Below are 16,482 nucleotides of genomic sequence, written 5' to 3' on the forward strand. Positions count from 1 at the left end.
TAGAACATTCTAGATGTAATGTGAGAAACAGTCCTGTAGAATCCTTGCCTTCGGAGATAAGTCTGGGGTATCTGCAGATGGTGTTCCCAAGGATAGGGATGAGGGACAATACTTCCTAGGCTACTTTCCAAATGAACTCAGCTCAGAACTTGGTGTATTTAACAACCTTTGCAGTTTGTTTTTTAAAAAAGAAATTTGTGCCTGAAAATGTAATATGAATTAGTTCAATAATCAGGCATTATTTTGTAACGTATATTGCAATTTACACAGCATTTGCAACCACATTCTTACCCTCAACATTTTATTGAAGGAAGTACACCTTTGCTTAGAAATAGATATACAGTTTAGATTCTTCTGTTAGGAATACAATTCATACTAAAAACATCTACAAAGCACACAAGAAGTCACTTGTTAATATGTTTTTATTTTCTATTTCATTCAGTTACTCAACAAATATTTACTGAATAGTATGTGTCAGCACACACAATTCAACAGAGTCTCTAAAAGCCAGTGTGGCTTGGACAGATGTTTACAGCCTCTAAGAGACCACAGATGCCAACCCTGACAACTATACCCATTTAAAACTTTCAGTCACCATCAATGGACAGAAACAAAATATCTGTCTTAGTTAGGGTTTTACTGCTGTGAACAGACACCATGACCAAAGCAACTCTTATAAGGACAGCATTTAAATGGGGCTGGCTTACATGACCAAGGTGGGAGCATGGAGGTGTCCAGGCAGGCATGGTGCAGGAGGAGCTGAGAGTTCTTCTACCTCTTCATCTGAAGGCCTCTAGGAGAAAACTGGCTTCTAGAAAGCTGGGGTGAGCATCTGAAAGCCCACTTCCACAGTGACCAACTCCCCCCAACAAGGCCACACCCACTCCCATAAGGCCATACCTCTTAATAGCATATTCAAATCACCACATTATCCCATGACAAAAATCAATTTTTAAATAATATCTGTCCACAAATCTAGACCTACAAAAGATACTACACAGAATGCTGCATCCCAAAGAGGATAACTACACTCATGAAAACACAAGAAATGAATAATCTCACATAGCAAAAGCAAAAAAAGGGAAGTGCATGTGCAACACACACACACACACACACACACACACACAAACAGAGAGAGAGAGAGAGAGAGAGAGAGAGACAGAGAGACAGAGAGACAGAGACAGAGAGACAGAGAGAAACAGAGAGAGAAACGGGGGGGGGGGTAGAAGGGAGAGGGAGAGAGGGGAGGCGAGCTGTAAACAAAATACCAAGGCACAGACACTTCTGCCGATTAGAAATGATATTCAGGTATTCTTAAGGCTCTTTCTGGAATGTGGGATGGGACAGGATCCTCCCATTTTAAAGAATTTTAGTTCTATATTTCACTGTGACATAGATTCAAGTTGATAGTTGTGTTGCTACTTCATGAGTTTGTTAATATAGGAAATAAAGAACCAAAGAGAAACAGATCATGTTCCTTAGCTTCTGAGCTTCCTTTTGATCTCCTTATTTTTGCTGTTTTATAGAAAAGTTCTGGGAACAGAACCATGGTTTAAACTGTGGTTTAATCATGGTTATTTGTGTCCTCAGAACTTAACTTTGGTTTTTAATTAACACTTAACAAGACGTGCTGGAGAAAATGAGTAACTTAAGCATACAGGTATTTATGGTAAAAATCAAACCAGAAGAAACAAAGCTACTGCAGGGTTCTTTTTAACAAAAGATATCCAAATGGTCTCAAGAAGAACCATTTGTGTTGCCATGTTCTCTTAGAACTGCCTGGGACTGCCTCCAAGAAATTCTAAAACTGTCTAATCTCTCCCAGAGGGCCCTCATAGAACAACCCCACTCCATAATTGTTACCTTAAAGAATGTATCCCTTCTCCTCCCACTAAGGCACCAGGGAGGTAGAAGACCCCCACACTGAGAGCAGGGAGGTGGAGTTTAGGGATGGGAGGGAAGGCTTGCCACAGAATCAGTGCCTTTTCCTCCAACTTGTCTCATACACAGGTGAATATTTCAGGCCTGTCCCACAGTCATGTTAACTACAGTGTGCCCATAAAGAACCTGATGCCTAAAAGCTTAAAATTTCTTCTTTCATTTTCTTTCCTCCCACCACCTCTCCCAGCAACCATAGGGCATTTAAGTAAAGCAAAGTGGGCCCAGAATGCCATTCTTAATGTGGGAAGAACACACTATCTAATGTGCCCAGAAAATAAACAAGGAAGGACTTGAGTGGTTAGTTGTAGAAAAGATCAGCTCCAGACACATTTCCTCGTCCTTATAGCCTTCAGCACGGCAGATGCACGCCCCACCGGAGCACAGCTATTCCAATTGGACTCAATTCCAGAGAAGGCAGTGCTGTGCAGGTGAGCTCACCAAGTTCATGAATCACTAACTGTGTTGCATAAAGCTACATGCACCCCTCCCCCTAAGCTTTTCAGAACCAGCAATGTTTGCAAACCATCAGAGTTCCCAGTGAAGAATTAGAAGAATTTTTTGGATTTCATTGCTCGACTACCCATTAACCTCTAGCTTTCCACACCAGCCAAGAAATTGTCTCAGTAGCCATGACTTTACTACAGCCACCCAAATTACATTTCTCTTTTCTGAGCAGGGGCCTAAACACTGACAATTGGAGTGGCAGGGAGACACTTCTAGCAGTTATTTCTTCTGAAGAATTTGAGGAACAAAGCTTATTTATTTAAAGTACCAACTATTCTAGACAGGCTTGTCACTAACAGGGAAGATAAGATATTTCAACTTAAATATATACATAAGCATGTAACTATATATTTATATATTTAAGTACATATCTATTCCATTGACATCACTCATTTATAGAACACGTTTTTACAAAAAGAAAAAATGGTTTATTTAATAAGGTCCTTTTCTTTCAATATTATCATCCCATCCATTGTTGCAACATAAAGATGTGGTTTGAAGAATTTCTCTTCTCAAAGAATGCCTTGTATCCCCTTCAACCAAGTAGGCACACTCTGGGAGGCCAGCCAGGAAGTGGGAACGGCCTCCTATATAAAACTGGATTTTTATATGTACATTAAAACGGGATTCTACCTGTACTGCAGTAAGAAGAGCACACCATTAAAACTTGAATTCTTTTCTTTGAAATCCCCCTCCCCAAGGAAGGCAAAAACAGATTTTTTTTTTTCCTAAAAATTTGGCAAGAGCTTCAGTTTTGGAAAGTGCTTTTGCGCTTTCTTTGGGTAGAAAAGTTTATGCAAACCAAGCTCAAAATTTCTACACCTTGCCTTAAGAACTCTATTTTGACGCACTCAAGACAGCACCAGCGGCGTCGTTTGCCTACAGGAAGACAACAGAGTATGTAGCCTGTAAAGTAACACAAGGTTTCCAGACGTGAAAAGGGTGGCATGAAGTTACCAGGCCAGAGGTTTTTTCCTTTCCTCCCTGATCAAACCAGGCTGGGGCGAGGGTGGGGACCGGGTGGGGTGGGAGAGGTGGGACAGCGCCGCACCTGCGGTTCTGTGTCCCCTCCAGGCCCCTCCTGGGGCGGGCCGGGTGCAGGCTTGGCAGGCAGCGCCGTCCCCCGCTCCACGGAAGCCTCCTCCTCCTCCTCCGAGCCGCGTGCGCGCCCCCACCCGCGCGCTCCCAGCTGCCGTGGGAATGGGCCACCCCCGGGACCGCGCCGAGCCTCAGCCCCGCCGGCCCCCACCCCCGCCCCGCGGCCGCCCACGCCGGGATCTGCGTCACTCGGCCGCGCGTGGGCGGGAGCCGGAGCGGCGAATGGAGCAAGAGCGGAATCTCCCGATGTGACAGCGCGCGGGGCGGGGCGGGGCGGGGCGGGGGCGGCGGAGGTGGCGGGGGAGGGAGAGGGAGAGGCCGAGGGAGGGGCGGCGGGAGAGGCCTAGGGAGGGCGCCCCGGGCCGCCGCCGCCGCCGCCCGCCTCCGCTCGAGCCTCCGCCCGCGCGGCCGAGCGAGCGCCGTCGAGGCGGGCGGGGGACGGAGCGCGCGCCCACCGCGTCCCTGCCCCCCTCGATGGGCGCGGGGGCGTCCCGGCCGCCGCAGCCGCCGCAGGAGCCGGGCAGAGCTGTCGTCGCGGAGCGCGCCGCAGCCGCGGGCCGCGTAGGTACCGGGAGGGCCTCGAGCCGGAGCCGGGGGGGCGCGGACGCGTTGGCTCGGCGGGGCCGCCGCGTCCTGCGGGGCGGGGGGCGCGGGTTGGGGGGAGGGAGGACGCGCTCGCGGGCCCGCGTGGGGCGCCAGCTCCGCGGCGCCCAGGGACTTCCGAAAAGTGCCTCCGAATCTCCGTTTTCTTCCTGTTATCCGCCCCTTCCCTTACTGTAGTTGTGTTTTCAAAGCGGAAGGAGGAGAGTTTGTTGCTTGGAAGTGGCTTTCAGAAACTTGGCACCCAGGTGCAGGGAAGCGGGAGTCGCCGAGCCGCTGAGGCTGAGTGGGGCAATGTGCAGACACGTGTAGGACAGAGAAGCTTTGGATGCAGGTGTGTGACCTTATGGGGGACAGACACCCCGAAGTACGGTCAACCCGGGAGATCTGCAAGGAGTCTCCCGGGTAGAGCTGGAATTTGCGTCTGTAGGTTGAGCTGACCAAGTTTTGCAGCGGGGCGACCAGCAGGAGCCATGCCCTGGCTCAGGGAGGCTGGGGAAATTTTGGATTGCCTGCTAATTTAACAGTTTGATCCGAAAGAGCTGGTTTGGAGTAAGTTGTCACTACCGATTGGTTTGCCAGTGACGTGCCTGCCAACTTTACGGAGTGCAAAGATCAGAATCTCTTAAGGAGATTCTAGGATCTCGTATAAAAATATTTTGGCAGTTTTAATAGTTAATATTAGATTGCATAGGAGCAGAGGAACCGAATTTAAAATAGATTAGTCACATCCGAAATGGTTCGCTGTTTTGTACACGCAGCGAATTACCCTTTTTAAATATTCACTTTTTGAAAATTCTTTCTTTGTACAATATATGTTATGACATTTATAATTCATCTGCCGGTTTTAAGAAGAGATACTGGAGAGAGAATGTATAGGATCCATTGTCTCGGATAGCTCAGGAGGCTATCTTCCTGAGATTGAAAGAGCTGCTTCACACACAGCTTCTGGGCCAGTCCAAGTGACTTCCATTGAAGGTTTCTTCCTCCAGCTTGCATCTTTTGAGACATTCAGTTCTGTTCTTTCATTAAGCTCACGCGGATTAATAAGTATGCTGTTGAGAATTTGTAGATGGGCAGACACTGGAACATTACATCTCGAAAGAAAATAATTTCAAGGAGTGCTAGGGAGATAATTTGTTTCTATTTTTTTTTTTTTTTTTTGACCTGACTATCTTTTGCTTAACCTGCCATTCCTCTACTGAGAATACCTTTTCTCTCCTGAGGCCCAGCCTCCTGTTATGTGGGACTGTATTAGTGACAGCAGTAAGAAAAATACACATGAGACACTGGATGTTTTACTTCATTCTGTCCCTTAGCTGTGACTGTATTTCAGATGACAAGTTCTTCAGATTCATGTAGATGATACAGAAAATTTTAGTGAGCTATTATATCTACTAAATTTCATCAAATAAGTAAATGACTATAATTGCATAATCATACCTCAACTAAAAGTGTTTTCTTTTGTTACTGGTTAATAACGACTGTGACCTACAGAAAACCCTAGCCTTGTCTCCTCTTCATTGTTTAAACAATTTCATATCTCTTTTACTTCAACTCTAAGGACTTATGGTTTATTGAACTTTGTACTGTAGATGCTTTGAAAGAAGACATTATGAAGTGGGACAGACTTTTGAAGAATTTATTTCATGAACTCTAGATATTAAGAGTAAAAAATGGGAGGATGGAAACAAGTGTGTTAGAGTTTTGTGCCTGGTGACTTAGAATCCCTCGTAGAGTTAGGCTTGGCTATTTCATTATAATAAACCTGTTTTTGTTGCATTTTTAAAATAAGGAAATCTCTATTTTTGACATAATGTGAATGTGTTCTCTATACCATAGGGCCATCATATATTTGTGTTGCTTTCATGAAAGTGACCATCTTTTAAACAGTTTCAGATGGTGCTAATGTGCAACTCTCTCCCATGTTCATATTTTGCTGTGGATCTTATCAAACATACTAAAGAATAAAAAGCAGCCACTTGAGTATACTGTAAGAGTACCAGCACCTTTGCCGGGGTCTCATTTTTCTCTCACCTTCTTTTAATCCTCGAGTGGTAGGAAGAAAAATAGTGTGGTTATTATAGTAAGTGCAACTTTCCTTTCTGATCTGACATGTTTAATAACTCATATAGTAGTAGAATATACTCTCATCTTAATAATGGAACAAGAGGGAAATTTCAGAAGTCGATGCTGGGAAAAATGCATTACTCCTCATCTGGAGAATTCTCACAGCTAAAACATATCATTAAGCTTTCAAATAATGTGTCATTTTTTCAGCACATTATATTTAGGAGCTGTATATTAATTTACATGGCATGTCAATACTTTTTACAGAGGAACTTCTGAAGACTGTGAGATTTATATATGTATCCATGTTGCCTGCAGTCTACCTAGGTGCTCTTAATGCCTGCCAAATGCCTTTTCTATTGGCTGAATTATTCCCAGCTGTCATATGAGTTATTAATGTTTGTCTGTTGCTATTAATATATAGTTGTTTAATAGACAAGTAAGTCCTATTTACCTTTTCTTAATTTTAATAAACATGGTTTTTTTTGAAGATTTATTTATTTATTATATGAAAGTACACTGTAGCTGTCTTCAGACACACCAGAGGGCATCAGATCTCAGTTGTGAGCCACCATGTGGTTGCTAGGATTTGAACTCAGGACCTTTGGAAGAGCAGTCAGTGCTCTTAAACACTGAGCCATCTCTCTACCTCCCTTTTATTGAATTTTAAATGAATCTCTTTGGGAAAAAAAAAAAACTGTTCCCAGTGTTATTCAGAATAGCAGGAAGAATCCATAGGGAAGAATACTTTAATTATCCTAAATTAGCATGAATTCATTAGAAGCTAAGGGTGTAATTCATAGCTATGTGAGCATTAAGACCTGAATTGTCTTGACTTAAGATTTATCACTGTGGGCTTGAGAGTGTAGCTCATGGTAGAGTGTGTGCATAGCATGCTTCTGGGCTTGAGAGTGTAGCTCATGGTAGTGTGTGTGCATAGCATGCTTCTGGTTGGCTGTTTATCCCCCCAGCACCAACAAAAGCCCAAATATTATCCCATGCTTCTGAGTATGTCTAGGGATGTCTTTTTAGAACTTGATGAATATCCAGGGAACACTGTGGTCTTACCTAACCCATGAGATGCAACTGAACCACATAGAAATGTTTTCTTGCTTTGAGTTCTGGATTCTAGCATTGGAAGTGAGAAGTCTGCGCGTCCTACAGGGTCCTCTTCTAGACTCACCCTTCGCTGTGCTTGCTGCTCCCTTCTCCCCAGCCTCTCTGCTGCCAGGCTACACTCTCAAACGTGCTGGTTCTTGAGAAGCTGTAAGGCCAATGCCCTCTTCATATATAAAAGTTCACGTGTGGGGGCAGCAGACATCACTTAGATGTTAAAGAAAAGCCCTCAAGTGGAATTAATTCCCCTTCATCTGTAAGTGATACATGAGATCTTCAGTAAGTTTTACACAATGCTTTCTAAGAGGTTGCTATTAACTCCAAAGCTCCCAAAGTGAGAGTTCAGGCCTCATGGGAGATGCTGCTCTTGGTTTCTTGCTAGTCTCTGAAAAATCTTCTGGACTGTCCTGGACCTCTTGTGAGTATATTAAATATATATTCAGAGGTGCTAAATGTGTATGTGGCAGTCACCCTTTCAGGATTGCAGGAAAATATTTAAGAATAGACACGAATCTGTTAAATTTATAAAATGCTTGCTATTTATTTGAAACACACTGCATTGGACTTTGAGGAACACAGACAAAAGTGACCCAGGATCTCTCACGGCCGAGCCTCTAATTTCTTTTAAAAATGCTGATTTGGGGGGGGGTGGGTTCATATACAATGAACATTACAGTTCTGACCATGCATAACTCCTGCACTTGGCTGTCATTCTTTGCTCTCTTAGGTAAATAGCCTTGCTACAAGAGTCTGCAACATAGCCCTCCAGGAAAGGATGAGAAGGAAAAGGATAGTAAGTAGGTCAAGGAGCAGGATGCAAAGGAACGGGCCTGATTGGCAGTTTTGAGGACACCCAAGTTACTGAGAGGGTACTCCTGAAATAAGAAAAGAGGCTGCTGATGAGATCCTGACACAAATATTGGTTTTCGTTATATAGCCAGCCTTGTAGAAATAGTATTCAACACAGTACACTTTACTGAGAAGGAAGGTGAATAAAAGATTAATGAGACCTAATTCCTATCCTCAGGGTGCCTATAACCAAACAGGGCCTTGTGTTCAGAGCCAGGTTAAGCCCTTTGTTCTGAAGCTCCTTTCGTGAAGCACTTTGCATCCTATTTGTCCCAGCACTTAAACGTGTGCTTCTGCTTAACTGATCTTCATGAAGGACAGCCTTTCCTCCCGGTCCTCAGAACCGGGTCAGGACTTCCAGAGACTGGAGTAAGTTAAAAACAAAACAAAACAAAAACCTGGGGAGGTGTTGGATGGAAAGAAAGGAAAACATTACTGTGGGCAGTCTGAAAGCCAAGAGTAAATCTATGAGTGTGAAAGGTTTATGGGAAAGGCTATGGACAGGGCCCTTAGAGAAAGGTTGAAAGGTAGCTTGCAGGGTGGGGGAGGGAGGTACCTAGATGCTCCGTCATTTAGATTGCTTGTGTTAAGCTGTGGTAAACTTGCAGAGAAGAGGGAACAGCCATACCTCATTGAAGTGGGAGCAGAAAGCAATGGAAACCAGGATTGAGTGTTTTGGGAACAGAACGAAGCAGGCAGATGCTGATGATGTGGCCCAGGGACATGCAGAAGTGGGGAAAACAACAAGCAAAACATTTTTATTAACCTGAGAAAGAGGGAAAGTAGTACAATGGGAAGGACTGAGGGGCTGCAGAGAACAGACTTGGGAATCCAGAAGTCAGGAAGCAGAGGAGGCCATGCCCTCCATTCTGGCACCCCGAGAGGAGCCTGGATTTGGCAGTCTTCAGGTGGGATGCCAAATTACAGCCCAGAAGCACAGTTTAGACTCATCATTCTCAAGCATTTCAGGTATGAGAATTACTTTTAAAATAAAAGCCTGCAAATACTCAGGGTTATTTTACTTTTACCATTGTTCATTGAGAAAACACTGGGCATTCTCAAAGTAACAAATTTAGTTTGTACCTTGTGAAATCAGGGAAGTGTTCATTTACTTTAATTTGTAATGAAAAGCTCAATTTTACTTTGAGATCTCTTTGTAGTGACTCTATAATCTGCTCATGAACTACCCCACTAAGCCACAGCTTCTTTTTTTAAAAAAAAATTATTTTTATGTGCACTGGTGAGCTGCCTGCATGGCTGTGGAAGGGTGTCAGATCCTTTGGAACTGGAGTTACAGACAGTTGTGAGCTGCCATGTGGGTGCTGGGAATGAACACGGGTCCTCTGGATGAACAGCCAGCGCTCCTAACCACTGAGGCATCTCTCCAGCCCCCTCAGCCACAGCTTCTTTTTGTTTGTTTGTTTTTCACTGTGTGAGGAATTTTTGCTAAAGCTGCTTCTTAAAACAGAACTGAAAATCCCAAGCTATTCCACAGTAAAGAATGACAAAATTAAAGAAAGGAATGCTTTAAATTTTTGTAGTTTGCTGAAAATTCTTTTCCCAGGGTCTATAAAACATTAAATTGTTTTTATATTTTACTATTTTTAAAAATTTTTTTTTTGTTGTTTTAAATCAAGTAATCTAGGACCAGCACTGTTTGCTAGAGCTGGCATTTGCTCAGTACGTAAGGTTCAAACTTTCCTTTCCTCTTCTTATTTATTTTATAGTTTGCAGTGTTTTTTTTTCATAATATTTAAAATTTTTGATGTTTAAGATATTTTTCTTCAGTGAAGCATGAGTTTGTGTTCATGGTCCCTGATCAATTTAGACAAGCCACAGGTTCTTAAAGTATGGGTTTTGACCCCATGTAGGGTCATGTGATTCAGTGTGTGGGATGGTGAAGCTTTTAGCAATAGTAAAAGGTTTCTGAACTCACAAGAACCAAATAAGTAAAGATTTAGAATTAAGTGTGTAAAGAGGATGACGCGTTCCTGGCAGGGCGGCCTATGTGGCCTCCTGCATCCTCACTGAGGCAGGCCTTGGTTCTGAACACACAACATGCAACCCTTATACCACACAGTCTTCACTGTAGGGTAATTCCAAATGCAACTAGAAACCTGTTGACTCACATTCCAGACTATGAATTGCATTGTTTCTACTGTACAACTAAAGTTTTCTGCTTTTTATAGAAACTAACAGTTTAATTGCAGAAAACAAAGGCAGTATTTTTCTGCCATCATTTTGTAACGATATGCTAGTATCTAATTAACATATCCATGGATTGTATTATGTTAGGATGTTTGAGTTTAAAAATTGCTGTTTGAGTTGCTGACAAGTTTCATAAACACACAAATTTATTAAATACATTTTGACTTAAAATTGGGACAGAATTCCTGACATGGCTCTAAATACCCTGGTTCCATTTTGTTTTACATATTTATGTGAAGCATCATACTCAGCATGGACAACTACAAAATAAAAATACTGATAAAGTCTTAGAGGTACCACAGATGCTGTGTGTCCTGGCTTCTCCAACATCTTCAAAGAGTGCCTGAACTTAGAATATAGTAGGGGGAGACAGGGAAGGGAAATCGGTGTGCCATTAGCAGAATCAAGTGAAAACACTTGAGGGAGTGACAGAGAGATTGCTGGGACACCCTGCTGAAAACTTAGTAGTCCCTCGAGATTTTGGATATCCCAGTAGGTCCTGACACAGCAGGCTTGATGGAAAGGCTCCTCTTTTCTTGGAGACCATGAAAGACCTCTCCCTGTCTTACCCTGAATCTTCAGCCCCACACCTGGAAAACTCTATTTGCTAGCAAAGTAAAAGCTGAGCAGTGACTGTTTCTGCTCAGTTTCACATAGCACAGGCTGAGTTAGGCAGGTGACCAGTGCTGTGGGGGCCAGCGGGAAGAAATGAGTAAGTTTTAGAAACTCAGTGTTAACCATTTAGTGAGCAACGAGCGGAACAGTCAAAAACTAATTCTGAATGAATTTTTCTGCTTTATAATTCTGTCTTTCATATGCTATTCTGACTTTGGAAATGTACCCTTGTTCCCTTCATTCTTTACACTGTTAGCTTCTTTACCAGGCCACAAGGTCTCTCAAGAACTAGGAGGTTTGGTAAGTACATGAGAAAGGAGAAGACTTGGAAACTGCTCACTACAGTCTAAATCTTGGGGGTCCTGAGATCCTTTTATAGTTTTTATTTGTCTAGTAAATTCTTTTTTTTTCTCCCGTTGATATAAAATGACTGAAAGTTTCTGTTAATCTAAGTCATGAACTGATTCCTATATCCCATGATCTGGGAAACAAATATGGTGAATTAGTTTATCACTCAGTATACTTTGTAAAACCTCTGTCCTCTTATGGAAAGGACTGTGCAGATACATGCTTTTATGTGTGTGGATTTTTTTTTTCTGTTCTCATGTGAAAAGTATGTAGAGCAGCTACTCAGGCGAATGATGAGAAAGTAATTTCCTTTACTTCTATCCAGACACTTCAGAAGCCCTTCTGATGGATAGTGTAATTTATACGCACTTAAACTTGGTCTACTTCCCAAAGCTGTGTTTTGAGGCCTAGTGTCCAGTTAGGTGATAGATACATCCTAGGTGGGTCCTCCCTGAGGTGATTTAGATGACTTTTACTCAGGACTGGTGTGGAGTGACTGTGTCAGTAGACCCGAAGTCCTGAGGTGCTTGCAGAGCATGCAGGTTTTATTGCTTGGATATGTAAAGTGAGAATCTTCATTCATTTGGCCTCATTTCCCAAAGCTAGAATCTCACACAGCGGGACTAAGGGTCTAAGGAAAGTGGTTTTCAAAAGCACACTAGATGGTTTTTCACTAGGTGTTAGCAGAAGCAATTGGGCACGCTTTCTCTGTTTTTAATCTGCAGGAAATTTATTGACACCATGCCTTTACTAGTCCATGTAAATAGAGAGCCGTTGTCTCTATTGGAAGTTGGAGGAGGTTGGTAGTGGATCAAAATGTGGATAATTCAAAGTTCTTGGGAGATAGGGCTGCATAAGTAGTGCTTAGAGTGATAGACTCTGTATTGGAGTGGCTGAGATTGCGATTTTTGTAGCATTCTAGCTGGTGGCTTTTCAAAACAGGTCCAGGCATGGTAACTTTCTGTTTTCCAGTGAGCTCTCTCTTCTTCTCTGTTCTATATCTCTGCTTCTGTTGTCTCCAGTCAGCTTCCTCCACACCAGCAGAATTGGTCTTTGTTTGCCTCTGTGGTGTTCATGTGGTTGTCTCATTTTAATCCATGAATGTGTTGCTTACAAGGTTGCTTTGCTTAATGGAAGTACTTGGCCAGCACTCATTTCTGAGCTCATAGGAAGTGTTAATAAGTGATAACTCTGCCGCGTCTGTATCCTACTAGCCTGAGTGATCCCAGTTTCTCCCTCATTTCTTTACCCACCCATAACACCTATTCTCTTATCTTCAGTTCACACTGAAATCTATCTCTTTCACTGGCTAGATTTATAAATAACTCTGTCTTGGAGGGTTTACATGAAGATTAGGCATACTAATAGTATTCATCGTGTTGCCTGGCACAAAATAACAGTTCAGTGAGTGGTGATGTGGTGGTGTCTTACTTCCTGCTGGTTTCTGTTCATCTTCGCCACCATGTCCTCACCATGAAGGGAAGAAAATGCAAAGCGGAAAATATGGGATCAACCCTTTTTGAGCGTTGGTCTCAGTTCCTAGTTTGTGTTTAATGTTTGCTCTCCTTTGAGAATGTAGGTCAGTTTAGCAACTGACTTTGTGAGTTGTGAAGAAAGCTGGGTAAAGTATGCGTGTTGGGGATGGGCATGTGTCTTGCACTACCAGTTGCTCGGCAGATACTTTGTGTCTTGTACTGCCCATGTTGCTTTCTAAATAATACAATGTTGTAAGCCATTTAAACAGGTAGAAGAACATGTGATGAGCCTTTCTTTCCCTCTTTTGTAGGTAAAGCCCATCCACAGTAATGGCCACAGCCTTACCTAGGACCCTGGGGGAGCTGCAGCTGTATAGAATATTGCAGAAAGCCAACCTGCTTTCTTACTTTGATGCCTTTATCCAACAAGGTGGTGATGATGTCCAGCAACTGTGTGAAGCTGGAGAAGAGGAATTTTTGGAAATAATGGCACTTGTGGGCATGGCAAGCAAGCCCCTTCATGTTAGAAGGCTTCAGAAGGCTTTGAGAGACTGGGTTACAAACCCTGGCCTTTTCAACCAGCCATTGACTTCCCTTCCTGTCAGTAGCATACCCATCTATAAATTACCAGAGGGATCACCAACATGGCTGGGAATATCCTGCCATAGTTACGAAAGGAGTAGCAGCTCACGAGAGCCACATTTAAAAATCCCTAAATGTGCCGCCACCACCTGTGTGCAGAGCTTGGGTCAGGGCAAGTCAGAGGTGGGAAGTTTAGCACTGCAGAGTGTCAGCGAATCCAGACTCTGGCAAGGACACCATGCCACTGAAAGCGAGCATAGTCTCTCTCCAGCAGACCTGGGGTCCCCAGCCTCTCCAAAGGAAAGCAGTGAAGCCCTGGATGCTGCTGCTGCACTCTCTGTGGCCGAGTGTGTGGAGCGAATGGCTCCCACACTGCCTAAAAGTGACTTGAATGAAGTCAAAGAGCTGCTGAAGAACAATAAGAAGTTGGCCAAAATGATTGGCCACATCTTTGAGATGAGTGATGAAGACCCACACAAAGAGGAAGAAATTAGAAAGTACAGCGCCATCTATGGGCGATTTGACTCCAAAAGAAAGGATGGTAAACACCTTACATTGCATGAGGTAAGGAACCTGGGGTGTGTGTGTGTGTGTGTGTGTGTGTGTGTGTGTGTGTGTGGTGTTGGAGTGCATGTTTTTGTTTGCTGCTGTTCACTGCAGGGTACTGGTTGATGGGTTACAAGGAGGAACACTACTGGAGCAGCCCTGAGAATGCTGAAGTGTGACATCTCTGTTCTGAACAGAGGCTGTTTATTGCCCTAGGACTGCCTTCTGTTGAACTCAAACACATATGAGTTTTAAAACTACAGTATAAGGTAGATTTTAGAAAAATGTCAGAATTCAAGCAGTGAAGCATACATTTTGTGTTTGCAATGTGATTTGTTTCTTAGTTAAGAAATAGGATTTTAAAAGTGGATCTTCATTTAAAAAACTTTTTTTTATTAAACTTTATTTATTTATTTTTTTTAAAAAAACAAACCATAAAATGACCAGAATATAAGGCAATTTCCAACTAGTATAAAAAACCAAGTTGTGTTAGATGAAGGTTGGAATTGAGATTGTAGCTTTGACTTGTTTTACTTAAATGGTTAGCATACAAAGGTCTCATTGTTTCATCTCCACAGCACTTTATCCAGAGTGTTATGCTTGAGCATGCATGCATGCATGCACACACACACACACACACACACACACTCTGTCGTGCATGCGCGCGTACACATGTCCACCCCCCACATAAGCACACCTCATTTGAGTATGTGCATACATCTTTGCTCTTTCTCCTTTTTTCTTGTTTATCTGTCCAACACCTATCTTGACTATTCAGTGCAGATGGAAGCTTGTCTTTGCTATGATCTTTTCCTCCAAGTAGGATGTCACATCTATTTCCTTTTTTCCTGTATCTCCTCCTGTCTCAGTAGCTCTAGAACACTTCGTTGTAATGTATTGTATCCTGGTCTGTCCTTTGCTGGATACTGTCCTTTTTGTCTTTTTTTCCTAGAGTCTGATGTGTCCAGTGAGTGCTTAGAAATGGATTCATTTTCAGACGTGAAAAAGACTTTCATAATGAGATTTTTAAAATAGCCATATACCCTTTAGAATAAAGGAGGAAACCTTCAGAAAAAAATTAGGTTGACTATAGTATTTCATTCATCACTAAGTTTCTCTCCCCCGTCTTGTGCTTTAATATGGAAAGGAACATATATTTACTGTGAAGGTATTGTGACATAAAAAGATGTAAATTACCGACGTGTAAACTTCCACAGGCTTTCTTTACGTGTACAAACCTGAGTTCATGTTTCGCAGACTGCTCTCCAGATCCCTTTGTTGGTGGTGAAACTCCATGTTGCTACAGGAAGCTGCCTGCTTCATCTGTGTACTGCCTTATGGGCCATTAGTCACCGTAACTCCTCACTTCCCAATGCCATTTAGATTGTTCTCAGTTTAAAAAGTTTATATACTAGTGTGTGAACATTATGATACACCCTTAAAATTTTTTGTTGTCTTCTAATTATGTCTGTGGCTCTGCTGTGTAGGTGTATCAGTACCTGTAGAGGGCACAGGTGTCAGGCCTCATGGAGCTGGGGTTCTAGACAGCTGGGAGACGGAACAAAGGGTCCTCCGCAAGAGCACTGTGCTCTCCTAACCGTTGAGCCAGCCCCAATCACACATACCCTCTTATAGTATTACGCATATTCTTCTGCAGAATAGATGCCAGCATGTAAATTGTGGGATCAGGGAGTATGCAGATGTAATATTTCAGTCCACTGCTAATTGCTTCCAACTCACATTCTAAAAAGCTGGAAACTCGTGCTCCCGTCATTGCTATGCAAATGTCTGTCCACACTTGCTAGTAATGCATTTTACATTTTAATCTCTACCAGTCTTGGTAGATGAAAACTTACAATCAGATTTGCTTTTCCTTGTGGCGATGAGTTTCTTTTCCTATAACACATGATAAGTTTTTTGTCCACAGAACTATTTTAGTAGTTCAGTTGTCTTTTAAAAAATTGACTGGTTCTAGGTGTAATCCCAGCACTCAGGTGGCAGAGGCAGGCAGATCTCTGTGAGTTTGAGGCCAGCATGGTCTATCTTAGTGACTTCCAAGGCTGCATAGTGAGACCCTGCCTGTCTCAAACAAAAGGAAACAAAACAACACCAAAACAAAAACCAAGAACAAGAAAACAAAACAAGAACTTCTTGTATTTTATGGACAGGAGCCCTTTGCCTTATAGAATACTGGCCATCCTTCCTTTGACAATTGACTGGTTTATCACATGTGAGTCTGGTTTTACTCAGTCTTCTCTGTTGATCTGATCCTGCATGCTTCAGCTGACCTTTATATTCCTCACTTGGATAGACTCCATTCAACTGAGTGCCTTTACAGTGCATGCAGTCTACTGCATGGAAAAACACATATTTCTTTATTATTCTTGCTTTTCTGGTTTTCTTTGTTTTGGTTTTCTTTTTTATGGTTTTCTTAATATTATACATTTTCCTTCCAAATAAAATTCTAGCCGGGCGGTGGTGGCGCACGCCTTTAATCCTAGCACTTGGGAGGCGGAGGCAGGCGGATTTC

The 16,482-nt window shown here is 42.8% G+C and overlaps 1 protein-coding gene across 5 annotated transcripts in view; it reads left to right on the forward strand.

Annotated features, from left to right (window-relative positions):
• The first annotated feature begins 3,859 nt into the window (after positions 1-3,859).
• Positions 3,860-16,482, forward strand: part of Nab1 (NGFI-A binding protein 1) — a 40,629-nt gene continuing 28,006 nt past the window's right edge. For 2 of the 5 annotated variants that reach the window (XM_031367424.1, XM_031367428.1), the window contains exons 1-2: positions 3,901-4,104; positions 13,136-13,970. In XM_031367424.1, the coding sequence (XP_031223284.1) occupies positions 13,155-13,970 (816 nt within the window). In that variant the 5' untranslated portion in view covers positions 3,901-4,104; positions 13,136-13,154. Of the gene's footprint in view, positions 4,109-13,135; positions 13,971-16,482 lie in introns of all 5 variants that reach the window. The other 3 variants (XM_031367427.1, XM_031367426.1, XM_031367425.1) reach the window with 3 other exon arrangements.

Source organism: Mastomys coucha, unplaced genomic scaffold, assembly GCF_008632895.1.
Source record: "Mastomys coucha isolate ucsf_1 unplaced genomic scaffold, UCSF_Mcou_1 pScaffold14, whole genome shotgun sequence".
NCBI classification, from domain to species: domain Eukaryota; kingdom Metazoa; phylum Chordata; class Mammalia; order Rodentia; family Muridae; genus Mastomys; species Mastomys coucha.